Below are 15,239 nucleotides of genomic sequence, written 5' to 3' on the forward strand. Positions count from 1 at the left end.
CTAAAATCAAAATAAATCATGTAAAATCAAATAGAATTAACAGATAGAATAGATGAAAAACCATTACTTCTGATGATTAGTATAATCTATAAGAAAAGATAGACACCAAATACAAATTCCAATTTATTATATTTCAACGTCCGTTAATTGTTTGCTCAATTCATCAATCAATGCACTTAAATCATTGTAAGAAGATCCACCTTCTCCAACAGCCTTTCTTGCCATTTCCTTCCACTCCTTAGCTCTGCATCTGATTTCCTCCGCCTCTTCCCCTATCATTACTCGCCGCACCGCCATAGACACCGACGCACTCGCCACCCCTTCGCTGCCTACTTTCCGCCATATTTTATTTCCAACAGAAACACCGGTCTTCAAAACATCAGTCACCAATTTTTCGTTAAAAAACTGTTCTGCAGACAAGAGCCATGTCACCATAGGGATCCCGGCGCATATGCCTTCCAAAGTCGAATTCCATCCACAGTGTCTCACGAAAGTCCCTATTGCCGGATGATTTAGAATCGGCAACTGCGGCGCCCATCCTCTGATAATCAACCCTTTGTCTTTCGTTCGTTCTTCGAATCCTTCGGGCATCCAGTCTTCGATTTCATCTTCTTGGTTTACACATTTTCTAAGTACCCATACGAAATCTTGGCCCGATGCCTCGAGCCCGATTCCGATTTCGTGTAACTGAGCATGAGTAAAGCTTGTTTGGCTTCCGAAACAGGCGTAGTCAACAGAATCAGGCTCTTTTGAGTCCAGCCATGACTTCCATTTGTCTGCATCAACGGCAGATTTCTTCCCCCTGTGTCCTCTTCCTTCATTATTTCCACTGTCGCATAAAAATAAAGGGCCTATGTTCCACGATCTTCTTCCCAAAACCGTCCTGTAATGATCAGAGTAAGCAGGTTCCAGCTCGTAAAAACTGTTTACCAAAACACCGTAGCTTCTCCGTGTTAAAGTGAGCTAGGTTATCGCGGAAAGAAGAAGCATCCATAACCGAACTTCCAGAAGGAAGAAATCTTATAACAGAAAATCAGAGTTATAAAATTGAGTCTACTGTGTACATGTATTTATACTACACTAAAGAAGAGAAAACGTATTATGTAAAACACGAGTTCCTATATTTGTCCTCATTTGTTCTCTCTTTCAACACTCCCCTTCAAGATTGGTGTAGGTTCGAGACACCAATCTTGGACAACAAATAAGAATGTTGCTCTCGGCTCAAACCTTTTGTAAGGATATCAGCAAGTTGCTCGGTAGTAGAAACGTATTCCGTTTTGATTACACCATTCTTGATCTTCTCCCTAATCAAATGGCAATCAATTTCTATATGTTTGGTGCGCTCATGGTATAACGGATTAGCCGCAATGTGTAAAGCCGCCTGGTTATCACAATACAAGGTTGGTGTTGTGCATAATGTCACTCTCATATCTGTTAATAAACCGAGGATCCAAGTTATTTCACATGTAGTGCTTGCCATTGCTCGATATTCCGCTTCTGCCGACGAACGCGACACTGTGCTTTGCTTTTTAGATTTCCAGGAGATCAAAGAGTTTCCTAGCTTGATGCAATAACCCGTAACTGATCGACGTGTCATCGGACACGCTGCCCAATCAGAGTCACAGTAAGCATGCAACGTAAAAGTATTAGTTGCTGATAACATAATTCCCAAACCTGGTGCAGATTTTAGGTAGCGAAGCACACGTAAAGCAGCATTCATGTGTGATTTCTTTGGCGCATGCATGAATTGACTAAGAACTTGCACGGCATAACAAATGTCAGGTCTTGTGATAGTAAGGTAAATAAGTCTCCCAACCAATCTTTTATAAGCAGAAGAATCGGTCAGTAGGCTATCATCAAGATCACGAGCAGAACTCTGTCGAATAAACTCATCCATGGCATGGCTGGTGAACTTCTGATGTTGCACAACAGGTGCGTCACACGGTTTAGCACCTGTTAACCCAGAGTCTGCTAATAAATCTAACACATATTTCCGTTGATTCAGATAAATCCCCTCCTTGGACCGTGCCACTTCAATGCCAAGAAAAAAACGCAAGTACCCAAGATCCTTGATATGAATATGAGAATGTAAAAACACTTTGAGGTCTGAAATAGCCTGCTCATCACTACCAGTGATCACAATGTCATCCACATAGACTAACAATAGAGTGATATGTAGGTTGTCACGTTTAGTGAAAAGAGAATGGTCATGGGGTGATTGGACAAAACCTGCCAATCGCATGACATTAGCAAATTTAGCATTCCATTGGCGTGAAGCCTGTTTGAGGCCATAGAGAGATTTAAGTAGTCGAAAAACATGCTGCTCCCCTTGAAGAGAATGTCCAGGTGGTACCTGCATAAACACTTCTTCATCCAAGTCACCTTGGAGGAAAGCATTGGTTACATCCATTTGGGTAAAGTGGCCAATGTTTCGCAGCCGCAACACTTATCAAACATCTGATGGTAACAATCTTAGCGGTAGGAGAAAATGTGTCATGATAATCCACCCCTTCTTGTTGTGTATAGCCTTTTGCTACTAGACGAGCCTTAAAACGATCAACCGTACCATCAGGGTGGCGTTTAATCTTATAAACCCATCGACACCCAATGGATCGTTTCCCAGTAGGCAGTTGTACCAAATCCCACGTATGATTAGATTCCAATGCTGCCAATTCTAGATCCATAGCGGCCTTCCATCTAGGGTCCAAGATAGCCTCCTGATAAGATGTAGGCTCTTTGTCAACAGAAATTCGGGCCAAAAATGACAGATAAGGGCTGGAAAACTTGGCATAATTGAGATACCGAGTGATGGGATATTTGGAAGTAGCTAGGTGGCTATGTGACAATGTAGGACAAGAATAGTCCTTGGTCCAAACGGGAGGCACAGAAACACGTGAAGATCGTTTGTGAGGCTGAGAAACCATTGGGACCTCTTGAACAACAGGAGGTTGGGTTGGAGGATGGACAAATTCCAAAGGATCATGGACCATATCCTCAACAGAATCCAACTGAAGTGAAGGAGAATTGTCAGCATCATGAGAAGGGAAAATGGGTAAAGGCGGATCAGAAGTGGCAAAGGGAAAGAGATTTTCATAGAAAACCACATCTCTTGACACTGAAAACTTTTTTTCACCCAAACTCATGACCCTATATCCTTTTTGTGTGCTGGAATAACCCAAAAATACACATGGAATTGCTCGAGCAGAGAACTTGTCTTTAAGGGTTAGGGAGGTGGCATAGCACAAGCAACCGAATACACGAAGGTGATCAAAAGTTGGAGGTTTATGGAACAACATTTCATATGGGGTTTTGCCTTTGATTAAGGGACTAGGAGTACGATTAATAAGATAACATGAAGTTAGGACACAATCTCCCCAGAATTTTAATGGCAATGAGGATTGAAAACGGAGAGCTCTAGCTATGTCTAGTATGTGTCTATGTTTGCGTTCAACCACTCCATTTTGTTGTGGAGTATAAGGACAAGAACTTTGGTGTATGATTCCTAAAGAGTTAAACAGCAAAGTGCAAGTGCCTTTAAAGAAATCACTCGCATTATCTGTTCGAATAACCTTCACAATTACAGAAAATTGAGTACGCACCATTTGGAAGAAATTTTTCAGGATCTGTAACACATCAGTCTTAAAATGCATTAGGTAAACCCATGTCGCTTTGGAGAAGTCATCCACGATGGTGAGAAAATATCTCTCACCATTATATGTGGGGGTATGAAAGGGTCCCCAAATATCAACATGAATTAAGGTAAAACAGCTAGATGATTTAGATAAGCTCTTGGAAGGAAATTGTATTCTTGTTTGTTTAGACATTGGACAAACCGAACAGTGAGGAAGACATACAGAATTCGGCAGAAAAGATAGCATTTGCATTCTAGATATGGACATGTGTCCTAAACGTTTGTGCCAAACAAAATGGTCAACAGATGCAGTAACCAATGAGGTGACATTATCAACAATGCTATTACAAACAGAATTATGAAGTGGAATAGAAGGTACTAGATTAGAGCTAGAGCTTGAGAAGGATCTTGTGTCAAGATGATAAAGTCCATTGAATTCTTTACCAGTCCCCATTAATCTCCCAGTCTTGAGGTCCTGAAATAGGCAAACATGGGGATAAAATGTAACAAAACAATTGTGATCTTTGGTGAATTTGGAGATTGAAAGTAGGTTGAAATTGAAGTCTGGCATGTGTAAGACATGGTCAAGAATAATGGAATTAGTGAACAACACAGACCCTATTCTATTGACAGTAGCCTTGGCACCATTTGGCAGCCTCACGGACCTAGGGGAATTTGCTACAGATCTAGAATCTTGCAACATCTTTAAATTGCCAACCATATGTTCATTAGCACCACTGTCAATTATCCAATGCGATGAGAGATCTGTGTTAACAGGTATACCTGCCATATTCACCACTGGTTCTGCCACAGAAGGGGAAGGAGTCTTATGCGTTCCCAGCATCTTCAAGATCTCGGCATATTGAGCAGGTGTGAAGACCGAAGGAGTGGCTGCACTAAAATCCTCTGTGCATGGCAGAATGGAGGTCTCAACTTGTGTGGTATCTTTCAAGTTAGCATATGGTTTCTTGGAATAATCCTTGTCCTTGTAAAATCTGCCATTTTGTCCTCCCTTCCTGTTGTTGTTGTTGACTTTGTACAGCTTGTGACCCGGAGGATAACCAACAAGTTTGTAACAAAATTCCTTTGTGTGGCCATGCATATGACAATAATCGCAAGTTAATACATCCTTGTGTTGATTACCAAACTTGCCTTGTGTGGAGAAGAATGCTGTTGATGGTAGTTCCACAACAGAGAGGGACCTATGTGTCTCTTCTTGAGATATAATGGAAAAGGCTTGATCAACTGAGGGCAGAGGACTCATCATCAATATTTGGCTTCGAATGTGAGCATAACTGTCATTGAGCCCCATTAAAAATTGTAGAAGTTTCTGCTGCTGATCATGTGAAATATATTGTCTTGCCGTATCACATGCACATGAGGGCAATACAACCAGCGATGAATACTCGTCCCATAATTGCTTCATCTTACAATAATAACTCGACACCGTGTTGCTAGCTTGTGTTAATCTTCCAATGTCTCGGTGAAGAGCAAAAATTCTCGAACCATTGACTTTATCAAATTGATCTTTGAGATCAGTCCAAACAACAGAGGCATCTAGTGCATAGACGATTCCCCCAAAAATTTCCTTCGAGACTGAATTCTTGATCCATGAGAGCACCAATGCATTGCAACGCTCCCATTGATGAACAGTAGGCTGATCCAGGGGAGGTCTTTTGCACGTTCCATCAATGAAACCAGTTTTGTTTTTCGCACGCAATGCGATGAGCATTGCTCGACTCCATACTCCGTAATTGTCAATTCCAGATAGATGATCAGTAACAAGACACGTACCAGGAGTATCAGATGGATGAATGTAGAGTGGATCATTGAATCCAATATTAACCGCCATACCTGCTCAAAAAAAAAAAAACTCCAGTAGCTCAATTTGAAGTTGCTCACGTAGAGATTCACTTTCCTGCACTGAATCGCGAGACAACAAGTTCAAAATTGGAGTGGCGGAAGCTCAATTGATGGCTCTGATACCATGTTAAAGTGAGCTAGGTTATCGCGGAAAGAAGAAGCATCCATAACCGAACTTCCAGAAGGAAGAAATCTTATAACAGAAAATCAGAGTTATAAAATTGAGTCTACTGTGTACATGTATTTATACTACACTAAAGAAGAGAAAACGTATTATGTAAAACACGAGTTCCTATATTTGTCCTCATTTGTTCTCTCTTTCAACACTCCGATCCGATTCCCTCACTTGCTTTAGAAGCCTGCCAAAGTCACTCTCATGTTCTTCGAGATCGGCTTGACACATTTGTGTCCTAAGAAACTCGAGTCGGTGAGGAAGATCAGGCACGAAAAACGATTCCGAATCCGAGGAAACATTCTTGAAAGGCTTGTGCCGCTGCATTTGCTCGCCCACACATAGCGCTAAACAGCTCGTTCCATGGAAAACCAATCTCGGGATATCGAATTTAGCCGCAGAATCGACAGTCCAAGGGAAGAACATGTCTGAAACAATAAAATCGGGCTTAAATTCATGGATCAGCTCCTCAAATGGTTCTTGCATCATAGCCATGGCTTTACCGAACTGTGAAACTAATTCATCCGTGTTTGCTAGCTCGAGGCTAACGACATGATCCGGTAATCCGGATCCTGGATGTGGAAATTTGATGATTTTTAAACCAATATCGATCCCTGATTCTTGGGTAAATGTTTCTTTGAGGGGTTCTACAAAGAAAGGAGTGGAGATTATGGTGGATTTTACACCTCTTGAAGTGAATAATTTGGCCATTTCTAGTAAAGGAATCATGTGACCTTGAGCCCAAAAGGGAAAGAAGAAAGCACGTAGCTGACCCATAATGACGGAAATTTGAAGAGATTAGAAAGGAGTTGATAAGACAAAAATATGTTCTCAGGATCTCTTTCTTCTCCTCCACTTTATTTATCTTCGCCATATCTTAATTTCCTGTCAACCTGCATATTTTATTTCTTCTTACATTAAAGTTCGGAGATAAAGCTGTTTTTCTGTAATGTCCATTCAACCGCACAAAATCCATTAAATTTAAAGGTCGTGAACGTCCTCCTTGTACAGAATATAAATTCAGATTTATGAAAAAATATTTAGGAAAAAAGAAAAATAGATTATTTTTTACATTTAGCCGTTGGTTTTGGTGTTATTACATGGTGTGGCCGGGTGCCCTTTGATCCATGCTATATATATATATATATAATTCACAACGGCTAAATAACAGTTATTTTAATTAAAAATAAAATATTAATTTATTATTTTTCATTAATTTCTACATATTATTTTATTAATCCCAAGACATTATTATACTTAAAATATTTCTTCTACTATTCTTATCATCTCAATTTTTTTATTATTTATTTCTATTATCATATTTTTTATTTGAAATGGGTGAAAATAATGTTTTATTTAGAAATTTCGTAAATTCTAGAAACATAATAGAAGAAAATGTTTTTTCCCCCAAATTCACAAATTCTACCAAATTATCAATATTCTCAATTTGGTTCTTTTACACAATATCCACCTTGATTTTCAAATTTTTAGTTTGTTATAAATTTTCAGGGTTTTGGAAATTCTTTGAATCATCCGAATAATGCCCCGAGCTCCATATCAAATGTCAACACTTTTCTTTTTTATCTGTCTCCTCTTGTGTTGCTGGCTCGAACAGCTAATTGCGTAGTTTATAGTGAGAACAAGCCTTTCGGATTAATTATTCGTTGAATATAGAATTCAAAAAATTTTCTCATATACAATACAATCCGATCTTCTTTGTTTTCACTTCAAACAAGAGGTAAAAAAAAGCAAAATACAAAAAAAATCGGAATGAATAGCATCCATTGTCTAATGGAATGTTCAAAATATGAACAATCCATATCATTGCGTCATTTTTTTATGAATTTTTTGAACAACAAGCAACCGATATGCCGCGGAAAAAGGAACCGGTAACTCCAAATTGTGTCTTGGAGACTCAACTACCCGAACGTGAATCCCCAATTGACCTTGTAGATTTGGAAAGACTGATTGAGACATTGAGGGTAGAAGAAAGTGGTCAACCTAGAGAAATGTCTAAGACTAGTCTAAGGGAGATCGTTCGTCACTATTAGCGATGACTCAGTCACCGACAATGGTCAGAAGACAAATTCTTTTAGGGGACATGTTGCAAGCTACTGCAATGAGAATTGTCTACCAAGTTCACCCAACAAAAGTGTAAGTGTGATATGAGCGCATCGGCAAAATACAATTCAAAAGAAGTTATATCGCTTTAACGCAAATTATAATAGAGTTTAAAGTGGATATCGAAATCAATTACAGCGACGCGTTTTCACACGGTCAAGGGGCTCTATAAATAGAGCTCCCCCTTCATTCTGAAATCATCCATTCTTCGAGTTTTCTCTCATCCTATAGCATTTGAGTGCTTAGATCTATAATATTTGTGAGGTGTTTGTTCTCCTGTATTAAGAGAGTGTGTGTTCTATTTGGAAACACAGTGAGTGAGTTGTACACCACAAAATATTATAGTGGAATTCTTTTCATCTTGCCCGTGGTTATTACCCTAATAATTTTTTGGGATTTTCCACGTAAATCTCGGTGTCCAATTTATTCTTTATTTTCGGATTTATTATCTCAAATTCCGCACGTGGGACCAACAAGTTGTATCATAGCCTTGGTTTAAAATTTCATTGCAGTTCGTGAATTGTGCCAATTTTCACTTGGCTATAGCAAACGAAGTATTGTCAAGTATATCTGAGATACGAACAACAAAAGTTATATGAGATACTCTGACAAAGATGTACGAGGTCAAGTCGTTACACAACATGATTTTCCTAAAGAGAATGCTTTATACTCTTCAGATGGCAAAATCCTCATCGATGACCGACCATATCAATACACTAAATACTCTATTTGCCCAACTCACTTCTATGAGGCATAAAATAGGGGAAAATCAATGTGCGGAGCTTCTACTTCAAAGTCTACCAGATTCATATGATCAACTTATCATCAACATTACCAATAATATTCTTTTGGGCTTTCTAAGATTGACGATGTCTTAACTACGGTTCTCGGAGAAGAAATCTGGCGCAAGAATAAGGAAGATAGGTTGGTAACCTCGAAGTAGGTAGAGGCTTTACCGATGATAAAAGGAAGATTTATGGACCGCGAATCTAATGGGAGCCAAAGACGAGGTAGATCAAAGTCGAGAAGTAAGAAGAAAAATATTTACTGCTTTAAATGTGGCGGTAAATGGCACTTCAAGAAAGAGTGTACGAGTATCGATAAAATTTCTCAAGGAAATGTGGCAAGTACTTCAGACAGTGGTGAAATATTATTCAGCGAAACGGCAACAGTTGCAGAAGGCAGGCACAAATTTTGTGACACATGGATAATGGATTCAGGAGCGACGTGGCACATGGCGTCTCGGAGAGAATGATTTGATCATTATGAACCAGTCTCAGGAGGATCTGTATTCATGGAAAATGATCGTGCGTTGGAAATCGCTGGGGTCGGTACTATCAAAATAAAAATGTTTGATGGCACCATTCAGGAGGTATGACATGTGAAAGGACTTACGGAGAATCTTTTGTCCTTGGGGCAATTGGATGACATCGGGTGCAAAACCCGTATTGAGAATGAGATTATGAAAATTGTGAAAGGAGCGCTTGTGGTTATGAAGGCGGAAAAAGTTGCTGCAAATCTGATGTATTGTTGAGAGAAACACACAAAGAGGCAGAACTAGTTGTTGCATCAATTGGTTCAGGAGAAGAATTAACAGTGTTATGGCATAGAAAGCTCGTGCATATGTCAGAACGGGGATTGAAAATTCTCTCAGAACGGAAGCTGCTGCCGGGACTTACAAAAGTGCCAGTACCTTTTTGTGAGCACTGTGTTATCAGTAAACAACACAGATTAAAGTTTGGCACTTCTACTGCCAGGAGAAAAATCATATTGGAGCTGATTCATTCGGATGTTTGGAAAGCCCCGGTTGTATCCCTAAGAGGAGCGAGATACTTTGTCTCGTTCATTGATGATTTTTCTAGGAGATGTTGGGTGTATCCGATCAAGAAGAAATCAGATGTTTTCCAGATCTTCAAAGATTTCAAAGCGCGGGTTGAACTTGATTCTAAAAAGAAAATCAAGTTTTTGAGGACTGACAATGGAGAAGAATATACCAGTGACGAATTTGATGCATTTTGTCAACATGAGGGCATCAAAAGACAGTTTACGACGGCTTACACATATCAACAGAATGGAGTGACAGAGCGGATGAATAGGACCTTGTTGGACAGAACAAGAGCTATGTTGAGGACTGCGGGTCTAGACAAGTCATTTTGGGCAGAGGCAGTCAAAACCACTTGTTAAATTATCAATCGTTCTCCTTCAGTGGCGATTGATCTGAAGACTCCGATGGAGAGGTGGACCGGGAAGCCGATAGATTATTCTCATTTGCATACATTTGGAAGTCCTGTGTACGTTCTGTACAACGAGCAAGAAAGATCGAAGTTGGATTCGAAATAAAGAAAATGTATCTTCTTGGGTTATGCTGATGGAGTAAAGGGGTTTCTCTTGTGGGATCCTACTGTTCACAAGCTTGTCATCAGCAGGGATGTTATCTTCTAGGAAGATAAAGTAAAGAGAGACAAAGATATACCGAATTTAGAAACTACTATTTTTCAGGTGGAAAATAAGACGAACGAAAGTCAAGTTTCTTGTGAAGCAGTACCAGAGCACGAAGAACAAGAACATGTTGAGTCTGAGGTTTCCAATATGAGGCAGTCAACTTAAGACAGAAGACCACCAGGTTGGCTTTCAGATTATGTCACTGAAAGCAATATTGCATATTGTCTATTATCAGAGGATGGTGAGACATCGTGTTTCCACGAGGCTACTCAAAGATCGGATGTATCTCTGTGGATAATAGCAATGCAAGAAGAGTTGGAGGCATTAGACAGAAATAAAACTTGGGATCTTGTTACACTACCACGAGGAAAGAAAGCCATTGGAAACAGATGGATCTATAAGATCAAGCGTGATGACAATAACCAAGTGGAGCGGTATCGTGCTAGATTGGTGGTAAAAGGATATGCTCGTAAAAACTGTTTACCAAAACACACTTTAAATATGAATGCTTAAATTTGAAAGGATGAAATAAGGTAAGATATGTGAGAAATGACCAAGAACAACTGTAGGTGTGATTGATTTATGTCACGCCCCGAGACGGGGGTTGGTTGACACCGGCGTTGCTCTCAAATTTACATTCGAAAACAACAAGCCTCAGAAGTACAAAATTCAGAAACCAGTCTTTTATTCATAATACGAAATAATTCATTGTCTTATACAACTCGAATCACTAATGTTTTACAGCGGAAATGTAAAACCAAATATTACAGTATCTTAACAGATGCAGCGGAATAAACATAAACTAGAACTAATAAACAACTGTCTTTTTCACCAGCCCAGAATTGAATCTGCTCTTCTTCCTCTAACTTTTCCTCCTCGCTTTTATCTGAGATAGGTTTAGTGGGAGAGTGATATGGTTGTCACTCAATAAGCAGGGGCGGGAATAACTCTTAGTGTTCAAAAACCATTTTTACAGAAACAGTAATACAATAATGTACAGAAAAATTCTTATTTTCAGAACAGTAATCAGAATTCAGAGATCACAGGTTTCAGAACAGAAATCAGAATTAGTAAGCACTGAGCACGTTAGTGAATTTCATGGCTAAACTGATATCAGTCCCCTATATCTTCTCTCCTCTAAGGGGTGATGCAAGAATCAGAATCAGAATTCAGAAATGTTCAGAATATATATTCCTACCATTAGTTCACTAGGGAGTTTCAGTGCTTCAAAATCATATATCAGAAATCAAACATACAGAACTGAACTTTAAAACAGAATTACCAAACGAATTTCAAGATACTTATATATAAGCCCACTTACTGTGATTTGCTAGAATTTCGGTTGAAGTCTACTGGAATTCTGGTTGCACTTCCTACTGGATTCTACCGCCCGAAAATAAGTACTCCTTTAGCTCGAAAATTCAAGTGATAGTCTCAAAATTTGTGTAACCCAATTCAGAGGTTTGAGAGTGTTATTTATAGGCCAAATTCTGACTGTTAGCCTCTCAATTAATAACCATAATCTGCCATTAACAGCCTTTATTCCGTGTTAATGCTTCAGTTACAAGTGTAAGTAACTGTCTGCTGCTTTCTCGCTCTTCTGCTGATGGATTCTGTCTGCTGGAAAATACATGTCTGCTGTTTTCTCGCTCTTCTGCTGCTGAATTCTGTCTGCTGGAAAAATACCAGCTTCTGAAATATGAGTTGCTGCTGGAATTTCAGGTTCTCACCATTTACATGTGAAAACCAAATAAATCTAACCGTCTACATAAAAAAAAAAATTAAGTAAAATATACGGATATAAGATTATATAATTCTAAAATCAAAATAAAGCATGTAAAATCGAATCGAAATATAAGATATCATAGATGAAAAACCATATCTTCTGATGATTAGTACAGGCTCGAATTTGTAAGAAAAGATCGACATCAAATACAAATTCCAATTTATTATATTTCAACGTCCATTAAGTTTGCTCAATTCATCAATCAATGCACTTAAACCATTGTAAGAAGATCCACCTTCTCCAACAGTCTTTCTTGCCATTTCCTTCCACTCCTTAGCTCTGCATCTGATTTCCTCCGCCTCTTCCCCTACCATTACTTGCCGCACCGCCGTAGACACCGCCGCACTCGCCACCCCTTCGCTGCCGGCTTTCCGCCATATTTTATTTCCAACAGAAACACCGGTCTTCAAAACATCAGTCACCAATTTTTCGTTAAAAAACTGTTCTGCAAACAAGGGCCATGTCACCATAGGGACCCCGGCGCATATGCCTTCCAAAGTCGAATTCCATCCACAGTGCGTCACGAAAACCCCTATTGCCGGATGATTTAGAATCATCAACTGCGGTGCCCATCCTCTAATGATCAACCCTTTGTCTTTCATTCGTTCTTCGAATCCTTCGGGCCTCCAATCTTCGATTTCATCTTCTTTGTTTTCACATTTTCTAAGTACCCATACGAAATCTTGCCCCGATGCTTCGAGCCCGATTCCTATTTCGTGTAACTGAGCATGAGTAAAGCTTGTCATGCTTCCGAAACAGGCGTAAACAACAGAATCGGGCTCTCTTGAGTCCAGCCACGACTTCCATTTGTCTGCATCAACGGCAGATTTCTTCCCCCTGTGTCCTCTTCCTTCATTATTTCCACTGTCGCATAAAAATAAAGGGCCTATGTTCCATGATCTTCTTCCCAAAACCGTCCTGTAATGATCAGAGTAAGCAGGTTCCAGCTCGTAAAAACTGTTTACCAAAACACCGTAGCTTCTCCTATCAGATTCCCTCACTTGCTTTAGAAGCCTGCCAAAGTCACTCTCATGTTCTTCTAAATCGGCTACACATATTTGTGTCCTAAGAAACTCGAGCCGGTGAGGAAGATCAGGCACAAAAAACGATTCCGAATCCGAGGAAACATTCTTGAAAGGCTTGTGCCGCTGCATTTGCTCGCCCACACAGAGCGCTAAACAGCTCGTTCCATGGAAAATCAATCTCGGGATATCGAATTTCGCCGCAGAATCGACAGTCCAAGGGAAGAACATGTCCGAAACAATAAAATCGGGCTTAAATCCATGGACCAGCTCCTCAAATGGTTCTTGCATCATAGCTATGGCTTTACCAAACTGTGAAAATAATTCATCTGTGTTTACTAGCTCGACGCTAACGACATGATCCGGTAATCCGGATTCTGGATGTGGAAATTTGATTATTTTTAAACCAATATCGATCCCTGATTCTTGGGTAAGTTTTTCTTTGATGGGTTCTGCAAAGAAAGGAGTGGAGATTATGGTGGATTTTACACCTCTTGAAGTGAATAATTTGGCCATTTCTAGTAAAGGAATCAGGTGACCTTGAGCCAAAAAGGGAAAGAAGAAAGCATGTAGCTGAACCATAATGACGGAAATTTGAAGAGATTAGAAAGGAGTTGAGATGACAAAAATATGTTCTCAGGATCTCTTTCTACTCCCTCCACCTTATTTATCTTCGCCATTATCATAATTTCCTGTCAACCTGCATATTTTATTTCTTCTTCGATTAAAGTTTGGAGATAAAGCTGTTTTCTGTCATGTCCCATTCAACCGCACAAAATCCAGCAAATTTAAAGGTCCTGAACGTCCTTGTACAGAACTTGGCATGGATCAAAGGGCACCCACATGTAATAACACCAAAACCAACGTCGCATCGGGATATTTGGGAAAATAGACTTGGTCAAATTTTTTTTAAAAAAATAACACTCCCATATAGTGAACAAATACACTACTGGAGGCTATTTTTTAAAAAAAAAATTTAACCAGGGTTATAAACAAAACAGCCCCGTCGCATCTCACACTGGTGTTAAGGCGTGTAGCCAACGGCTAAATGTAAAAAAAAAATCTATTTTTCTTTTTTCTAATTATTTTTTCATATATCTGAATTTATATATATCTATAAAATTCACAACTGCTAAATAAAAAATTAATTTATAAATATTCATTAGTATCTACATATGATTTTATTAATCCCAAGACATTATTATACTTCATAAATCACTCTCAAAATATTTCCTCTACTATTCTTATCATCTCAATTTTTTTATTATTTATTTCTATTATCATATTTTTTATTTGAAATGGATGAAAATAACATGAGATTTTTTTAGAAATTTCGTAAATTCTACCAACATATTAGAAGAAAATGTTTTTTTTCTCCCTATTCACAAAGTCTGCCAAATTATCAATATTCTCAATTTGGTTCTTCTACACAATATACACCTCAGTTTTCAAGTTTTTAGTTTGTTACAAATTTTCAGAGTTTTGCAAATTCTTCGAATCATCCGAATGATGTCCCGAGCTCCATATCAAATGCCAAGTACACTTGAATGTTGCCAAAATGTGAACAATCCATATCATTGCGTCTTTTTTTTTATGAATTTTCTAACCCACAAGCAAACGATATGCCTGCGGAAAAAAGAACTGGTAACTCCGAATTGTGTCTCGGAGACTCAACTACCCGAATGTGAATCCCCAATTGACCTCACAGATTTGGAAAGACTGATTCAGACGTTGAGAGTACAAGAAAGTGGTCAACCTAGAGACATGTTTAAGACTAGGTATTAGCGAGAAGTTTGTCGCTATTAGCGATGACTCAATCACCGACAATGGTCAGAAGGCAAATTCTTTTAGCGGACATGATGCAAGCTACTATAATGAGAATCGTCTAGCAGGTTCACAAACAGAAGTACAAGTGTGATATGATCGCACCGGCAAAATGCAATTCAAAAAAATGTATATTGCTTCAACACAAATTATAATATAGTTTAAAGTGGATATCGAATCGATTACAACGATGAGGATATATTGAGGCTTGCGAATGAAAATATCGTGAAAAAAAAGGCATTTCATTTAATCTCAAGCATGCGCGGAGAATAATGAAATAACGTCCAATGTTTACTCTAAAATCTACTGATCACCTCAAAATCGAGACACTCGTCCAATGGGTCAGAAGGTAGCAAAAACAAAACAAAAAAGCAAAGC

The 15,239-nt window shown here is 38.9% G+C and overlaps 2 protein-coding genes across 7 annotated transcripts; both read right to left on the reverse strand.

Annotated features, from left to right (window-relative positions):
- Positions 1-13,690, reverse strand: LOC140811678 (scopoletin glucosyltransferase-like). Its single transcript, XM_073169717.1, has 3 exons — positions 13,617-13,690; positions 5,820-6,516; positions 1-963 (listed from the first exon to the last, which is right to left on the reverse strand). The coding sequence occupies exons 2-3, from the start codon at positions 6,441-6,443 to the stop codon at positions 127-129; spliced, it is 1,461 nt and encodes a 486-aa protein (XP_073025818.1). The 5' UTR covers positions 6,444-6,516; positions 13,617-13,690; the 3' UTR covers positions 1-126.
- Positions 11,776-13,619, reverse strand: LOC140811676 (scopoletin glucosyltransferase-like). 6 transcript variants are annotated; one of them, XM_073169714.1, is made up of 2 exons: positions 12,251-13,619; positions 11,776-11,864 (listed from the first exon to the last, which is right to left on the reverse strand). In XM_073169714.1, the coding sequence occupies exons 1-2, from the start codon at positions 13,617-13,619 to the stop codon at positions 11,791-11,793; spliced, it is 1,443 nt and encodes a 480-aa protein (XP_073025815.1). In that variant the 3' UTR covers positions 11,776-11,790. The 6 variants fall into 6 exon arrangements, with proteins under 6 accessions (XP_073025815.1, XP_073025814.1, XP_073025813.1 ...); XM_073169713.1 differs by having other exon boundaries at positions 11,776-11,867; XM_073169712.1 differs by having other exon boundaries at positions 11,776-11,918.
- Positions 13,691-15,239: the final 1,549 nt, after the last annotated feature.

The sequence above is a fragment of the Primulina eburnea genome, chromosome 14, assembly GCF_022965805.1.
Source record: "Primulina eburnea isolate SZY01 chromosome 14, ASM2296580v1, whole genome shotgun sequence".
NCBI classification, from domain to species: Eukaryota; Viridiplantae; Streptophyta; class Magnoliopsida; order Lamiales; family Gesneriaceae; genus Primulina; species Primulina eburnea.

Bases quoted from the DNA above. Each gene is read 5' to 3' on its own strand.
- LOC140811678 (XM_073169717.1), bottom strand. From the start codon at position 6,443: ATGGGTCAGCTACGTGCTTTCTTCTTTCCCTTTTGGGCTCAAGGTCAC. The intron at 964-5,819 runs GTTGAAAGAGAG...GCGATAACCTAG, and splicing joins TGAGGGAATCGGATCGGAGT to CTCACTTTAACACGGAGAAG.
- LOC140811676 (XM_073169711.1), bottom strand. From the start codon at position 13,619: ATGGTTCAGCTACATGCTTTCTTCTTTCCCTTTTTGGCTCAAGGTCAC. The intron at 11,922-12,250 runs GTGGATCTTCTT...CTCATATTTCAG, and splicing joins AAGAAAGACTGTTGGAGAAG to AAGCTGGTATTTTTCCAGCA.